The following is an 18,359-nucleotide window of genomic DNA, read 5'->3' on the forward strand; positions in this document are numbered from 1 at the left end:
ACCTTTATGTATAAAATAAACAAAATTTTATAGGTCCCTGTAACTATTCCTTTTTGATTGAAAATATATGTAATTGCTACTTAGATCTTTATTTTACTTACCAGATGATCTGCAACAGAAGTCTCCTTTTTATGATACAACGGGCCAAGAGTACATTCTCTTTTCACTAAGCTTTCCACACAAAAGACAGGGCCAAAAAACTGTATTGGTATGTTGCCTTTTGTGTGGCTGTAGAAGAAGCCTGTCTCATCTGGTAAAAACAGAATTTTAATTAAATCTACAATCATGTCACTGCACATGTATGGGGTGGGCCACTGATGTACATGGAAACTTATGTAGCAGGCCTATGTAAAATATGTATGATAGCATCATGAAAAACCAACAGAATTTAGTGCAAAAACCAATTACCTTGTCATGAACTAGTACAATCAAGATCAGTTTATTCATACACGAATGGATATAGTTCACTACTGGATACAGGTAGTTGTCTTTGACCACTGAAGCAAACAGCATGGAAGTGATGTCAGTACTTAGTTGCAGTATTTTCACTCATTAATAGGTAGATAGTTTTGTAAATTAAGCTGCTTTAACTGTACAGGAACAATGACCCAAATGATCAATAGATATACAATACAGAGTCGCCTGTGGTCAGTGAGGTTTAGGATACACTGTAAAAAATCTTGCCAGAGTAGAGGCAGGAAGATTTGCATTTCGTGCGTTGATGCTGCTACAAATACTTAATTAAAAAAAAGTATCAGTACCTACACTTGAGTTACATTTTAATCCCTGCATGTCTTACATGTTTCCAAAATCAATTTCTTTCATTTCTTCTTCCCACATGTCTTTTGTTCACGGCATTCTATTAATGTGTGCGTGTTCTTTTTTTTCCCCCCACATTTCTCATTTCTGATGTATATGGAGAAAACTAATTGTTTCCTTCACACTACAGTAACAAATTCTATTTGTAGGCTACATTCTACAAACTTTGACAATGGTTGTCCTTTTTGAAATTTCATTCCTAGTTATCCATTCCCATAAGCAAATTTATATTTTTAGCTACATAGCCATTAATGTTATTTGTCGATTGTTTCGTGTGTGCTACATGGCTTGCTGTCTTCCCCATCCTACTACGACCGATTTACTCGATTGAACAGTACGTAGTGCGAGAATGAAAAGTGTAATGTGTTCACAGAATGAAAATATGCAAGACATGTTTAACTCGAGAAATGTACAGATCTGATTTACAAACGACGTTATTTACTACAAATAACTATAACTACATTTATTTTTAACGCAGCCAAAGGATATAAATGGAATATATCTATGTAACAACTATGTAATTATGTTACATCTGAACACAAAAACGAATTAGGAACACTTTCACTTACGTTTAGCAGCACCTGCCGGGGGCTGGCGATAATACGCACTTCTTCTAACTGAGTATGCGTAGCCATGGACGCGCAAGCTGCTCAGAAGATGGACAACATCCTCTTCTGTCTCACAAAATCCATGAATGTCGCCTTCTCTGTCAATACGTACATCTTTCAGCGATGAACGCATTAACTTCTCGAACACATCTACTTCCCGGTCTTCAACACGGTCAGTAGACATAGTCGAAGAAGTGCCCGAAACAGGAGTTTGCGACATACCGCAGCAGCAGAACTCTACAGCACTGAGCCTGTAAACACACGACTCTCCCGCCACTTTTACGTCAACTCGATTTTCTCCCGCCACTACGTCAGCTCGATTTGTAGTCGCCGATCGATATATCGATATACTTTGCGAACGCTGGGCTACGTCATCTCGACGTCACTTCCTTATAGTGATGGGCTAAACTGCGATTTTCCGATATCAGTGATTTCTGTGAATGCTACTTTTCAGTATCTGTTATTCTTAACTGTGATTTGTCGCAGTTAAGAGTCGCAGTTAAGGAACCTAAGTCGCGTATCCCTCCGCCACTGCTACTTCTGCTACTTCCGCGACTTCTGCGATTTCTGCTACTTCTGCGATTTCTGCTACTTCTGCGATTTCTGTGACTTCTGCTACTTCTGCGATTTCTGTGACTCCTGCGATTGCTGCGACGTACCACCGTATGAAAAAGTTACATCTGTCCACACAGAAAATTGCATCTCAACAAACCTGTCATTGGTAAGTATGTTTTACGTTTATTCTTCCGTTGGCTTTAATTTTGTATTAAAGAAACAACTGTGAAAATATTAATAGTGTAATTAATATGTAAGTAGCCGCACAGTACCGTAATAGTTCGTGTTTAGAAAATGAATTCTAACATATTGTTATGTTCATAGGTACCTGAACTACATTTCAGTCACTCAGTAAAGTGATAATTCAAAATATCATTGTCAACAGATCTGAAGAAATTGCCAGTCTTTAGACCGTTTTCGTCAGACGACAGGTTAGTTTCTAAGCGTTTTGATGGACTTAATTACTTCAGTGAGATCGTTCTTGCGAATGTGATATAGCAAATATTAGCAAATGTGATATAGCAAATATTAGCAATCTACTCTGTCAATTATATTGCTAGTAATTAGTGACAGCAAAAATTGTTTAATAATCCTTGTGTTTTTGCAGACGCAGTTCTGACTGATTACTGGTTGCTGTACATATCTATCCACATCAAGGCTGTTGAGAGAGACTCGTGAAGATTCAAGACAGCTCTTAGAGGATTTGCAGTTTAAAAGTGAAATAATTATGAAATAAGTGTGTGACTGATTAAAGTGTTTTATTGAAGTTGTTGTGCGATTTTAAAGGAATAATAAATGTTAAATACATTGAGTGAATAATAAAAATCTCATTTTCCACATGTTAAGCCGTCCTATACCCGTAATTTTCCGCCACTTATTTATTGGTAAACACTTGTTGGAGAGTGACATGCCGCCCCCCCCCCCCCTTTCTCCACAATCTTGGTGTGACACTGACCTGTAACATATCCCGAAGTCTACAATATGCATTTTGAGGCTGTTGATATGAAAGTGGGAAGTACAGATCTTCCAGTTAAATCAGGAATAGCTTAAGTGCATTACTTGAAAGTGACACAGGAAAAGCTTACTTATGTAGGTGGTAGTAGTGTCGGTAAAAAGTTCTTGTGTGTGAAGTTGCCATGTAGAACACCAGGTGTAAAACTTTTCTCCCGAGTCTTGAACTGTGAGGCATTCATATGACTGTTTTCATTTCTCTACACTTATACAGATGTCTGAGTTCTGCTGTGTTAACATTGCAAAGTCCTGTAGGCATGTGGAGTATTAACCAAAACTGTCATATTGGAAGCAGAATCAAACACATTTGTTACGTTACTCGATATTTTCAGGAGAAAAAGGCAATGTCGCTTCTTATTAATATAATACATTCAGAGTCACAGCAGTATTTGACCAACCATAACTGATGCTGAATGTGCATGTCGTCATATAATATGAAGAGCTTATTTCAATAGTGGTACAAGTCCATTACCTACATTTTTCTGTCTATAATGCTTCTGAAATTAGTGATCCAAACAAACATAAATAAAGGCTCATCTCTAGCAAGAAGCCATATGGTGAATATTTCTGGTATCTCAACCGCAGATTTTTCAGCACTCATTTAACTTTACGACTCTATATCTCAAAATTAACAAAAATGGACTTGTACCACTATTGAAATAAACCCTTCACATGCACACACAGCACATCGATCTCGTGAGGCACAAGGCTCTCATAACGTACATACGTCGGTCAACAGATGACACTAGGAGAAGTATGTTAACTGCGCTTTTTAGTTGCTACTTGCGACTCTTAGTTGCGATTTGTCACAGAAATCGCAGTTTGACTCGGTAGCGAATAGCGTAGTATGAACTTTGCTCAACAGATGGCAGTGCTAACTGCGCTTTTTAGTTGCTACTTGTGACTCTTAGTTGCGACTTGTCACGGAAATCGCAGTTAGACTCCATAGCGTATCGCAGAGATGGACGTAGTACGAACTTTGACCCACAGATGGCACTGTTAACCGCGCTTTTTAGTTGCTACTTGCGACTCTTAGTTAGAAGCGTCTCGCGGGCCCCGAGGAATCATGACGTCATATCATGGCATGACGTCGTCTCTCATGCAAGCCAATATCGCTGGTAGTTTTCGAAACGCGGATATTCTTTGAACTTGGCATGCTGATGCCTTGTGGATTTGTGTATGATGGCGGGATTTGTGTGCGTTAAAGCTTTTCAATCACGGAAAAAAATTGATAATACTTGCTGCAAAAGCACGTGTTTGCAGACGAGAAAGGATAGTTTATATTCCAGACAATGGACGGTAAGTAACTTCCGTTAGTAATGTTATCATGCGCAAGAAAAGTAAAATGTATGGTAAATCTACAGAAATTTCATTCTTTGTGCCTATAGTGTTCTGATGCATTATGTTACTCAGTAAAGTTTCTTTGAATGCATCTATGTGGATTATTTGTGGTAACGGCGTATTCTCATAACAAATGGCTTCGGTATTTAAGTTGCAATCATCGTAACTTTTTCCTGATCAAAAATTGTGTAGTAACTGTATTCTAACAGTAACATGCACATTTGAAAACTTTTGAATGTTCACAATTAATCATTGATCATAGTCAGTATTTTTGACAGTAAAATAGATATGAATTGCAGTGACTGAATCCAGGTTTGTGAGTGGTGTAATGTGTTTTTGTAATGGATGTTTCAGAGTTTCTGAAGTGGAAGTCCAAGGAAGAGAAGACAACGAGAAGTAGCTTTTTTGTCTGTTTCATGGTTTATAGGCCTACTGGGGAAACTCGCCATGTAAAAAAAACGAGTAACGCATCCAGCTTGGTACCTCTATGGTGATGTGGAAATCCGAGCATTGTTAATAAAGAAATTAATTCTGTGTGTGTCTTTCTTTTGATTCCTTTATCATGTTGCTTATAGTAGACCAAATTTAATTAAAATACCCAGGTGATAATTTCAACATAAATTGGACTATGTGCATAGCTGCTTCTCACAGGCAAAGTATAAATATTCACCATCCTATGGCATGCGTGTTCACTGGTCAGTTATGGCAAAAGAAATCACTGACTCAAAGCATAATTTGCTTGGTAGACAATTGGAAATGGCCTTTTTAGTTATAAGTTTACATTATTAGATTATAGTACTCCCTGAGAGATTATCTTCTGCATTTCTTGGCCCTGACATGATTAGGTCTGGAATACAGCAGTAAGTGTGCTGCTCTGCTGTCAGCAGCATGGTAGTCAATGTGTTAAGCAGTCGTTTAGAAACTAGTGTGAAGTATATGCATCTGTACAGCCTTGGCTAAAAAGATACAGCTAGAATGCTAATTACTGTTTCAGGAATTATCCTTTACACAGTTAAATATATTATGTTAAATATGTATCTAAGACTGAATTCATGAATAACTCTGTAGTCATTTAAATAAAAATGCTGCAAACCGAAAAATTGTCTTGAAATGGTAAGGGATATCAAATATAAGTAAATATTTTTCCTCGGTAAGATTAAAGTGTAAAATTGCTGATACCTGGTTGTTACCATGAGATCAGCACTGGCCCCAGCAGAGCAATCTGCTGTGACCACCGGCACCTTCATGCCAGCCAACGGGTTAATACACAAAACAGGGCAGTGCAAGACTTGGTCCGTAATTGTCATTGGTTGAAGCAACTAAAATTAAATTTCTGAGGTATGCTGCAACTGTGTTATTGGTATATTCCCCAGCATGATTTAAAATCTTTGCATTGAAATGGCGCTGACAGTGTGTAATATATTTTGCAACCGAGAATAGATAAAAATTTATGTGGGAATATATTTCAAGAACCCCTCTCAAACCAAACCTGACAATTATATTGACACACCAGTAAACCCACCTGAATGGCACACTGGGTTACACAAGCATTAGCTGTAGAATAGGTAATTTATACAGAAAACTTTTCATACAAATTTTATTGTAAAGCACACTGAAGTTAGGGAAAGATGCAATGCCTAGATGAGATAAACATGGACACACAATAACTCGTTTTGCTCAGATATATGGAAAATTAACTGTAGTATTATATGATGTATAACATATATATGACATATAACACATCTGAGGTGCAAATTTGTGGAGAGGAGAGATTGCATTGAACCTTTTGTGTATGGTGCATATGTTGTTGCAGTGCTGGGATGATGTCATCCAGATTTCAAAATTAGGGGTCTTGTAATGAAACTCTCATCAGTTTTAATATTTAAAAATAAACATGCCTGAAAAAGGAAGCTGAATAGGACTTTAAATTAAATTGCAAAAATTTTATTGTTTTGCAATTCACTGCAACTGACACTTAAAAGCTCGTGGCTAGTAGCTCTTATTGACCTTTGTGTCAGCCACAGTGAACATGTTGGAGATTTTAAAGTAACAAAGTAGTTGTTGACATTCTGATATTAATGGATGGCAGCAGGAAACACAGCAATGAAATAATGTGAATGACTTAAACCAGGAATTAAACAAGTCTACATAGCTTTGAACACAGTCATTTCACACTTCTTAGTAACTGCATATTGGTGTGCTATAACTAATACAGCAACCTTTCATTTTCTCATCTTTGATCTGGGACACAAGTCACATTTTACTTACTTTCCTAGAGCAACTCTAGGTTTACTAGATCCACATTTCAGAGTTCTGGTAATTGTAGTCCTACTTCATGCTGAAAGTGTGGGTTGATAGCTGTCTCTTCAGATATGATCTCATCAACTGCCACTTCAGAAACTTGAAGGAAAAATGTGATTATTAAATTTTCTGTCAGTGATGAATGTATCACTGATGTATATACCACACAAATATTCATGATGCTATAGAATAGTGCAGGGCCATCTTCTGGAACACCTGCTGGGTAGACTAAACAGTGCACTTCACATCCAGTGCATCAATTTCTTCATAGGTAGTATCATGGTACACTACTATCTCAGGCTTGATTGTTGCAATGCTCAGTGAAACAGCATTATGCCTTGAAGACACTAAACTAACAGCCTTCTTAAGTTTTTGAATGAAGGATATAAGTAAGTAATATATCCAAAAACAATTAAGTTTTACATTTTGCTGTAAGAAACTCGTTTTGAATCTTTCCTTTTATTATTATTTTGTACATGTGTGACCTTTTTGTGTCATCTTCCCAGTTTGACAAGTACATCTGATTTACTTAATGAGGATATTTATGGTTACAAACAAACAAAAAAAAGAAAAAACATGTGGTGACAATGCAACCTGCGAACAAAGATCATCTTCCAAAACTTTACGAGCCTAGGAAGTAAGCACAATGATTTGGACATAATAGCATGTTTTAATAAACCAGATGTTTCAGTTATTACTGAGCACTAGTATACCAAAAAAGAACCATATTATGCACCAATTAACAAAAAATTTCTGCTCGTTTTTCAGTAGGGATATCAAACCTTATGGTGATGTGGCAAAAGTGCCAATAGTTGGTGCTCAATTCCTTACATGTTGAAGGTGTTACTGAACTTTCTGCGATAAGCTATAGATGGAAAAGCTAATCTCTATCAATTGCGTGTAGAGAGAGATAGTAAATACTCTGGGAAAACGGCTGGGTAATAATGCTGATAATTGTTCACAGTTTAATAAAACCTTATCTAACACAAATCAGTTTTCACTCTTAAGAGTGGCGAGTGGCATACACTGATCTAAAATTACTGATATGTAATACAGGGTACCCAGGACTTAGTACTGGGATACTTTCTTTTGTCGATTTATGTAAATGACAAAATACTGCTCCCCAAATTCAAGGATAGTTCTGTATGCTGATGCTACATCTATTGCATGCAAGTGTAAAGGTCATGAGCAACTACAAAAACTATGAAACTGTATTACAAATGAAATAATTCAGTATTTCTATGAAAGTCATCTCATTGTCAGCACAAGATAGCAGCAGTAATGGATTTTCACCTCACAAGACATTTTGAAATTCAGTTGTGCACTGGAACTGATATTGTCATCAAAGAAAACTACTGCTTGGTTACAGTTAAACTTTCTATATTTAACATGTTATAACATGGAAACTAATTACTGTACAAGAACACAACTTGGTAGCATTAATCTCAAGGACATGAGCAAGAGAAATACTGCAGAATCAATTCAATTGAAACACTTTTAATGTTTCCAGAATGAGAAACATCCCCCAGGCTGTGGCTAAGCCATGTCTCCACTATATCCTTTCTTTCAGGAGTGCTAGTTCTGCAAGGTTCGCAGGAGAGCTTCTGTAAAGTTTGGAAGGTAGGAGACGAGATACTGGCAGAAGTAAAGCTGTGAGTACCGAGCGTGAGTCGTTCTTCGGTAGCTCAGATGGTAGAGCATTTGCTCGTGAAAGGCAAAGGTCTCGGTTGGGCGCACAGTTTTAATCTGCCAGGAAGTTTCACTTTTAATGTGCTGCTACAGTGCAGTACAGTTTTCACTCTTAAGAATGTACCATTACTGGTGACGGTGATGGAGGCTGTTATGAAAAGCTTGCGATTTTATTCAAATCTGATGTGGCAAGTTAACAAAACTTTTTATCCATGTGAGTAAAATTATTGTGTAAAATTGATAGCGCAGCTTCTTACAGAAGTCTTTTCAGAGCCCTTCGGAGTCTTTCACTTACATGTCAACATATTTACTCCCTAATAGTATTTGTTGTTCATAATAGGGGTAATTTTACTCTGTTCAGTGAAATGAACTTGCAAAATACTGGAAGTAAAAACAATGTCCATGTAGACTATACATCCCTGCCTACGATTCAGAATGGAATATCACATTCTGATTGAAAGTCTTTAACAGGTTGCTGCTAGACATCAGGCAGAAAACTGAAAATCATAAGGTAATAAAAAAATACAAAGTAAAAAAAATATTTTTTTAGCTTCTCCTTCTATAATTATAATTAAACATAATGTTTCGACTCACGAATGCAATTGCTAGTTAATGTTAACACTAAGGTCCAAATTAACAGGATTTTAATGTTACCATTATATGTACAGCTGACAGTACTCATTGTAAAATTATGAAATGACTTGTACAAAGTATGAGAGAAAAACAGCACTAAAAAAAAAACCTTTCTAGCTTTCAGGGTTGTTACTTCCTTCCTCTGGGAAGATGAATATAGTTTGTGACTGGAAATGAGGGGAAGATCACTTACACCACCCATACAGAACAATTATGTGACACATTCATGAGTACTGCTCCAATGTTTGAGATCCAGGTCAGATTTAAGCAACACATTGAAGCAACTCAGGGTCTGGATGCTATATAGGTTACCAGTAGTTTCAAACTGTGTGTGAGTATAATGAGAATCCCTGGAGGGAAAATAATGTTCTTTTTGTACAACACTATTGAGAAAATTTAGAAGGCATGAGAAATCTGGGCTCGGATGGTAGATAGCCTTTCTTCCCTCTCTCTGTTTGAGAGTGGAACAGGAAAGAAAATGATTTGTAGTGGTACAAGGTACCCTCCACCAGGTACCATTTGGTTGCTTGTGTAGTATGTATGTACATCAAAATACAGAAGAAAATTGTGACTGCCTACTACATTAAGAAGTAATAGTTGAACTAACCTAAGCTTTGTGATTTACTTCAAATGTTTTGTCCCACTGATACACTCTGACAATCAGTGACTTGCATCTATAGCAGTCTTACAATTTGGAGATGTCAGTAGCCTTACTGATTGGATCCATTAATATTCCCTCATTGAGCTCTTTTTATCTTAAGATCACATAAACTGGATTTTTGAGAAACTACATACAGGGAGATGTGATTGGCATGTAGCTGTTTGTTTACAGAAAAACAGCGATCAAAATTTAAGCATATCGGTAACACACACTGGGCAAGAGCACATATCTGCGCTAGAGCACTATACTGGATTTCGCCCCCTTCCCCCCCCCCCCCCCCCCCCCTTTCCCTAGAAACCTTGGCTGGAGTAATAACTATTTGTAGCATAGTCTGAGGTCTACATTAGGTTGAAAAGCGATAATTTCGTCGACAGTTGTGGAACACAGCGAATGAGAAATAACGGTTGTGATAACAGACAGACGTGTGGCTTTGCCTAATATTTGTTTGCGGCGCATTTAAATGCACTTTCCCACATTTAATGCATTTCTCATAATAAAAAAATAAAACTACTGGGTCATCCCCAAAAAACATATATTAGAAAATGAACAATCATCCGACGTGTTTTGATGCATATTACGTACAGATATCGTACACAAACTGGAAAAATGCAATGGGCGTTCCACTACGTATCCTTTACCATATTTGATTTGTTTTTCCGCATTTGCTACTGCTGGTATGGGTTCAAAGACAAATTCGTGCTGCAAACGTCTCAGTGGTAGTTAGCCTACATTGGTAAGCTGCAGTTAATGCGTTAAAAACATTTATACACATTGTCCTCAATGCGTAATATGTGTTATGCTATAAATCACTCTGTCTTTCGACCAATAATTTGTTATCAATTGGCTTATCAGTTGGCTTCAATCAATCACGTAAGACTCTAATGTTTAACTTTGACTACGCTGCGGATTAATATGTCACCATAATCCAGATTATTCAAATTCAAACCTTCTTTCTACATTTAATTCTGTTAATGGAAGCTTCATTCAAACAATCTGGATTGATTTGACGTTCCAAAACAATAGCTGATGGCAAGTCTGTACAAACGCTGTGACCAACGTGTGACGTCACTTACGTCAACAGAGTTGTTTACAGGTCTAGTCACCAGGCAGCGCTGTCACGCTTTCAGCCTTACTGATGACGTCATGAAGCGATTCCTCGGGGCCCGCGAGACGCACGTTGCTGATGCCTTGTGGATGTGTGTATGATGGCGGGATTTGTGTGCGTTAAAGCTTTTCAATAACGGAAAAAAATTGATAATACTTGCTGCAAAAGGACGTGTTTGCAGACGAGAAAGGATAGTTTATATTCCAGACAATGGACGGTAAGTAACTTCCGTTAGTAATCTTATCATGCGCAAGAAAAGTAAAATGTATGGTAAATCTACAGAAATTTCATTCTTTGTGCCTATAGTATTCTGATGCATTATGTTACTCAGTAAAGTTTCTTTCAATGCATCTATGTGGATTATTTGTGATAACGGCGTATTCTCATAACAAATGGCTTCGGTATTTAAGTTGCAATCATCGTAACTTTTTCCTGATCAAAAATTGTGTAGTAACTGTATTCTAACAGTAACCTGCACATTTGAAAACTTTTGAATGTTCACAATTAATCATTGTTCATAGTCAGTATTTTTGACAGTAAAATAGATATGAATTGCAGTGACTGAATCCAGGTTTGTGCGTGGTGTAATGTGTTTTTGTAATGGATGTTTCAGAGTTTCTGAAGTGAAAGTCCAAGGAAGAGAAGACAACGAGAAGTAGCTTTTTTGTCTGTTTCATGGTTTATAGGCCTACTGGGGAAACTCGCCATGTAAAAAAACGAGTAACGCATCCAGCTTGGTACCTCCATGGTGATGTGGAAATCCGAGCATTGTTAATAAAGAAATTGAATCTGTGTGTGTCTTTCTTTTGATTCCTTTATCATGTTGCTTATAGTAGACCAAATTTAATTAAAATACCCAGGTGATAATTTCAACATGAATTGGACTATGTGCGTAGCTGCTTCTCACAGGCAAAGTATAAATATTCACCATCCTATGGCATGCGTGTTCACTAGTCAGTTATGGCAAAAGAAATCACTGACTCAAAGCATAATTTGCTTGGTAGACATAATTGGAAATGGCCTTTTTAGTTATAAGTTTACATTATTAGATTATAGTACTCCCTGAGAGATTATCTTCTGCATTTCTTGGCCCTGACATGATTGGGTCTGGAATACAGCATTAAGTGTGCTGCTCTGCTGTCAGCAGCATGGTAATCAATGTGTTAAGCAGTCGTTTAGGAACTAGTGTGAAGTATATGCATCTGTACAGCCTTGGCTAAAAAGATACAGCTAGAATGCTAATTACTGTTTCAGGAATTATCCTTTACACAGTTAAATATATTATGTTAAACTGAATTCATGAATAACTTTGTAGTCATTTAAATAAAAATACCGCAAACCGAAAAATTGTCTTGAAATGGTAAGGGATATCAAATATAAGTAAATATTTTTCCTCGGTAAGATTAAAGTGTAAAATTGCTGATACCTGGTTGTTACCATGAGATCAGTGCTGGCCCCGGCAGAGCAATCTGCTGTGACCACCGGCACCTTCATGCCAGCCAACGGGTTAATACACAAAACAGGGCAGTGCAAGACTTGGTCCGTAATTGTCATTGGTTGAAGCAACTAAAGTTAAATTTCTGAGGTATGCTGCAACTGTGTTATTGGTATATTCCCCAGCATGATTTAAAATCTTTGCATTGAAATGGCACTGACAGTGTGTAATATATTTTGCAACGGAGAATAGATAAAAATTTATGTGGGAATATATTTCAAGAACCCCTTTCAAACCAAACCTGACAATTATATTGACACACCAGTAAACCCACCTGAATGGCACATTGGGTTACACAAGCATTAGCTGTAGAATAGGTAATTTACACAGAAAACTTTTCATACAAATTTTATTGTAAAGCACACTGAAGTTAAGGGAAAGATGCAATGCCTAGATGAGATAAATATGGACACACAATAACTCGTTTTGCTCAGATATATGGAAAATTAACTGTAATATTATATGATGTATAACATATATATGACATATAACACATCTGAGGTGCAAATTTGTGGAGAGGAGAGATTACATTGAACCTGTTGTGTATGGTGCATATTTCGTTGCAGTGCTGGGATGATGTCATCCAGATCTCAAAATTAGGGGTCTTGCAATGAAACTCTCATCAGTTTTAATATTTAAAAATAAACACACCTGAAAAAGCAAGCTGAATAGGACTTTAAATTAAATAGCAAAAATTTTCTTGTTTTGCACATTCACTGCAGCTGACACTTAAAAGCTCTTATTGACCTTTGTGTCAGCCACAGTGAACATGTTGAAGATTTTGAAGTAACAAAGTAGTTGTTGACATTCTGGTATTAATGGATGGCAGCAGGAAACACAGCAATGAAATAATGTGAATGACTTAAACCAGGAATTAAACAAGTCTACATAGCTTTGAACACAGTCATTTCACACTTCTTAGTCACTGCATATTTGTGTGCTATAACTAATACAGCAACCTTTCATTTTCTCATCTTTGATCTGGGACACACGTCACATCTTACTTATTTTCCTAGAGCAACTCTAGGTTTACTAGATCCACATTTCAGAATTCTGGTAATTGTAGTCCTACTTCATGCTGAAAGTGTGGGTTGATAGCTGTCTCTTCAGATATGATCTCATCAACTGCCATTTCAGAAACTTGAAGGAAAAATGTGATTATTAAGTTTTCTGTCAGTGATGAATATATCACTAATGTATATACCACACAAATATTCATGATGCTATAGAATAGTGCAGGGCCATCTTCTGGAACACGTGCTGGGTAGACTAAACAGTGCACTTCGCATCCAGTGCATCAATTTCTTCATAGGTAGTATCATAGTACACTACTATCTCAGGCTTGATTGTTGCGATGCTCAGTGAAACAGCATTATGCCTTGAAGACACTAAACTAACAGCCTTCTTAAGTTTTTGAATGAAGGATATAAGTAAGTAATATATCCAAAAACAATTAAGTTTTACATTTTGCTGTAAGAAACTCGTTTTGAATCTTTCCTTTTATTATTTTGTACATGTGTGACCTTTTTGTGTCCTCTTCCCAGTTTGACAAGTACATCTGATTTACTTAATGAGGATATTCATGGTTACAAACAAAAAAAAGAAAAAACATGTGGTGACAATGCAACCTGCAACCAAAGATCATCTTCCAAAACTTTACGAGCCTCCTGCGAACAAAGATCATCTTCCAAAACTTTACGAGCCTAGGAAGTAAGCACAATGATTTGGACATAATAGCATGTTTTAATAAACCAGATGTTTCAGTTATTACTGAGCACTGGTATACCAAAAAAGAACCTTATTATGCACCAATTAACAAAAAATTTCTGCTCGTCTTTCAGTAGGGATATCAAACCTTATGGTGATGTTGCAAAAGTGCCAATAGTTGGTGCTCAATTCCTTACATGTTGAAGGTGTTACTGAACTTTCTGCGATAAGCTATAGATGGGAAAGCTAATCTCTATCAATTGCTTGTAGAGAGAGATAGTAAATACTCTGGGAAAATGGCTGGGTAATAATGCTGATAATTGTTCACAGTTTAATAAAACCTTATCTAACACAAATCAGTTTTCACTCTTAAGAATGGCGAGTGGCATACACTGATCTAAAATTACTGACATGTAATACAGGGTACCCAGGACTTTGTACTGGGATACTTTCTTTTGTCGATTTATGTAAATGACAAAATACTGCTCCCCAAATTCAAGGATAGTTCTGTATGCTGATGCTACATCTATTGCATGCAAGTGTAAAAGTCATGAGCAACTACAAAAACTATGAAACTGTATTACAAATGAAATAATTCACTATTTCTATGAAAGTCATTTCATTGTCAGCACAAGATAGCAGCAGTAATGGATTTTCACCCCACAAGACAGATTTTGAAATTCAGTTGTGCACTGGAACTGATATTGTCATCAAAGAAAACTACTGCTTGGTTACAGTTAAACTTTCTATATTTAACATGTTATTACATGGAAACTAATTACTGTAGAAGAACACAACTTGGTAGCACTAATGTCAAGGACATGAGCAAGAGAAATAATGCAGAATCAATTCAATTGAAACACTTTTAATGTTTCCAGAATGAGAAACATCCCCCAGGCTGTGGCTAAGCCATGTCTCCGCTATATCCTTTCTTTCAGGAGTGCTAGTTCTGCAAGGTTCGCAGGAGAGCTTCTGTAAAGTTTAGAAGGTAGGAGACGAGATACTGGCAGAAGTAAAGCTGTGAGTACCGAGCGTGAGTCGTTCTTCGGTAGCTCAGATGGTAGAGCACTTGCCCGCGAAAGGCAAAGGTCCCGAGTTCGAGTCTCGGTCGGGCACACAGGTTTAATCTGCCAGGAAGTTTCACTTTTAATGTGCTGCTACAGTACACCACACCAGTACCATTACTGGTGACGGTGATGGTGGCTGCTATGAAAAGCTTGCGATTTTATTCAAATCTGATGTGGCAAGTTAACAAAACTTTTTATCCATGTGAGTAAAATTATTGTGTAAAATTGATAGCGCAGCTTCTTACAAAAGTCTTTTCAGTGCCCTTCGGAGTCTTTCACTTACATGTAACATATTTACTCCCTAAAAGTATTTGTTGTTCATAATAGGGGTAATTTTACTCTGTTCAGTGAAATGAACTTCCAAAATACTGGAAGTAAAAACAATGTCCATGTAGGCTATACATCCCTGCCTACGATTCAGAATGGAATATCACATTCTGATTGAAAGTCTTTAACAGGTTGCTGCTAGACATCAGGCAGAAAACTGAAAATCCTAAGGTAATAAAAAAATACAAAGTAAAAAAAATATTTTATTAGCTTCTCCTTCTATAAATATAATTAAACATAATGTTTCGACTCACGAATGCAATTGCTAGTTAATATTAACACTAAGGTTCAAATTAACAGGATTTTAATGTTACCATTATATGAACAGCTGACAGTACTCATTGTAAAATTATGAAATGACTTGTATAAAGTATGAGAGAAAAACAGCACTTAAAAAAAAAAAAAAAAACCTTTCTAGCTTTCAGGGTTGTTACTACTTTCCTCTGGGAAGATGAATATAGTTTGTGACTGGAAATGAGGGGAAGATCACTTACACCACCCGTATAGAACAATTATGTGACACATTCATGAGTACTGCTCCAATGTTTGAGATCCAGGTCAGATTTAAGCAACACATTGAAGCAACTCAGAGTCTGGATGCTATATAAGTTACCAGTAGTTTCAAACTATGTGTGAGTATAATGAGAATCCCTGGAGGGAAAATAATGTTCTTTTTGTACAACACTAGTGAGAAAATTTAGAAGGCATGAGAAATCTGGGTTCGGATGGTAGATAGCCTTTCTTCCCTCTCTCTGTTTGTGAGTGGAACAGGAAAGAAAATGATTTGTAGTGGTACAAGGTACCCTCCACCAGGTACCATTTGGTTGCTTGTGTAGTATGTATGTACATCAAAATACGGAAGAAAATTGTGACTGCCTACTACATTAAGAAGTAATAGTTGAACTAACCTAAGCTTTGTGATTTACTTCAAATGTTTTGTCCCACTGATACACTCTGACAATCAGTGACTTGCATTTATAGCAGTCTTACAATTTGGAGATGTCAGTAGGCTTACTGCTTGGATCTATTAATATTCCCTCATTGAGCTCTTTTTATCTTAAGATCACATAAACTGGATTTTTGAGAAACTACATACAGGGAGATGTGATTGGCATATAGCTGTTTGTTTACAGAAAAACAGCGATCAAAATTTAGGCATATCGGTAACACACACTGGGCAAGAGCACATATCTGGGCTAGAGCAGTATACTGGATTATTTCGCCCCCTTCCCCCCCCCCCCCTTTCGCTAGAAACCTTGGCTGGAGTAATAACTATTTGTAGCATAGTCTGAGGTCTACATTAGGTTGAAAAGCGATAATTTCGTCGACAGTTGTGGAACACAGCGAATGAGAAATAACGGTTGTGATAACAGACAGACGTGTGGCTTTGCCTAATATTTGTTTGCGGCGTATTTAAATGCACTTTCCCACATTTAATGCATTTCTCATAATAAAAAAATAAAACTACTGGGTCATCCCCAAAAAACATATATTAGAAAATGAACAATCATCCGACGTGTTTTGATGCATATTACTTACAGATATCGTACACAAACTGGAAAAATGGAATGGGCGTTCCACTACGTATTCTTTACCATATTTGATTTGTTTTTCCGCATTTGCTACTGCTGGTATGGGTTCAAAGACAAATTCGTGCTGCAAACGTTTCAGTGGTAGTTAGCCTACATTGGAAAGCTGCAGTTAATGCGTTAAAAACATTTATACACATTGTCCTCAATGCGTAATATGTGTTTTGCCTTTCGACCAATAATTTGTTATCAGTTGTTATCACGTACGACTCTAATATGTAACTTTGACTATGCTGCGGATTTATCATGTCACTATAATCCAGATTATTCGCATTCAAACCTTCTTTCTACATTTAATTATGTTAATGGAAGCTTCATTCAAACAATCTGGATTGATTTGACGTTCCAAAACGACAGCTGATGGCAAGTCTGTATAAACGCTGTGGCCAACGTGTGACGTCACTTACGTCAACAGAGTTGTTTACAGGTCTAGTCACCAGGCAGCGCTGTCACGCTTTCAGCCTTACTGATGACGTCATGAAGCGATTCCTCGGGGCCCGCGAGACGCACGTCTCTTAGTTGCGACTTGTCACGGAAATCGCAGTTAGACTCCATAGCGTATCGCAGAGATGGACGTAGTACGAACTTTGACCCACAGATGGCACTGTTAACCGCGCTTTCTAGTTGCTACTTGCGACTCTTAGTTGCGACTTGTCACGGAAATCGCAGTTAGACTCCATAGCGTACCGCAGAGATGGACGTAGTACGAACTTCGGCCAACAGATGCCACTGTTAACCGCGCTTTTTAGTTGCTACTTGCGACTCTTAGTTGCGACTTGTCACTGAAATCGCAGAAAGCAGTGCTAAATTCGACCAATAGATGGCTCACGTCTTTCAATGTGAAATACTACTTGCGACTGCTAACTGTGACTGAAATCGCAGTTAGATTCTGTAAAGTTGCTACTGTGATATCTGTGACTTCTCAGTCACTGTGATTTCTAACAGATACGCGATTTCCTGCCCACCACTACAGTTCCTTAGTTCGTTCGGGTGAAACGAAGCTCTCCCTTGTACGTGTCGCCACGGGCACCAATCGTGTGCGAATGCTCTGAAAAGCTAATCATTTGCATATCACAGCATCTTCTTCCTGTCTTTTAAATTTCGCGTCTGTATCACGTCATCTTCGTGGTGTAGAAATTTTAATTACCAGTAGTGTATAACAACAAACCTTAAGGATTCGTGCCGAGCAGTACTTAGAAATCTGAAGATTTTAACTTTTTTCTGCTGTAACGTAAGTGTATTTTTATACACAAGCAATCCATAATTACGTCTAGGAAATCATTTTCACCATTGTATAAAGCAAGAAACAAATAAAAGTTCATGTTTCTGTATCTCAGATTAAAGATCTGTTCACAAACTCCACAGTGATAACAGTCATGGATAATGGGCCTCAATTATACTACATTACTTATGAATAACGGTTTCATAAATTACCACTTTATGAAGTTTAT

The 18,359-nt window shown here is 37.3% G+C and overlaps 1 protein-coding gene across 1 annotated transcript; it reads right to left on the minus strand.

Annotated features, from left to right (window-relative positions):
* Positions 1-80: 80 nt before the first annotated feature.
* On the minus strand, positions 81-1,662 carry LOC124593993. Its single transcript, XM_047132345.1, has 2 exons — positions 1,389-1,662; positions 81-250 (listed from the first exon to the last, which is right to left on the minus strand). Exons 1-2 carry the CDS (start codon positions 1,645-1,647, stop codon positions 81-83), a joined length of 429 nt encoding a protein of 142 aa, XP_046988301.1. The 5' UTR covers positions 1,648-1,662.
* Positions 1,663-18,359: the final 16,697 nt, after the last annotated feature.

The sequence above is a fragment of the Schistocerca americana genome, chromosome 2 (assembly GCF_021461395.2).
Source record: "Schistocerca americana isolate TAMUIC-IGC-003095 chromosome 2, iqSchAmer2.1, whole genome shotgun sequence".
In the NCBI taxonomy this organism is placed as follows: Eukaryota; Metazoa; Arthropoda; class Insecta; order Orthoptera; family Acrididae; genus Schistocerca; species Schistocerca americana.

Excerpts from the sequence above, each read along its gene's own strand:
- LOC124593993 (XM_047132345.1), bottom strand. The coding sequence starts at position 1,647 with ATGTCGCAAACTCCTGTTTCGGGCACTTCTTCGACTATGTCTACTGAC. Across the intron at positions 251-1,388 it reads CCCGGCAGGTGCTGCTAAAC|ATGAGACAGGCTTCTTCTAC; the intron begins GTAAGTGAAAGT and ends TGTTTTTACCAG.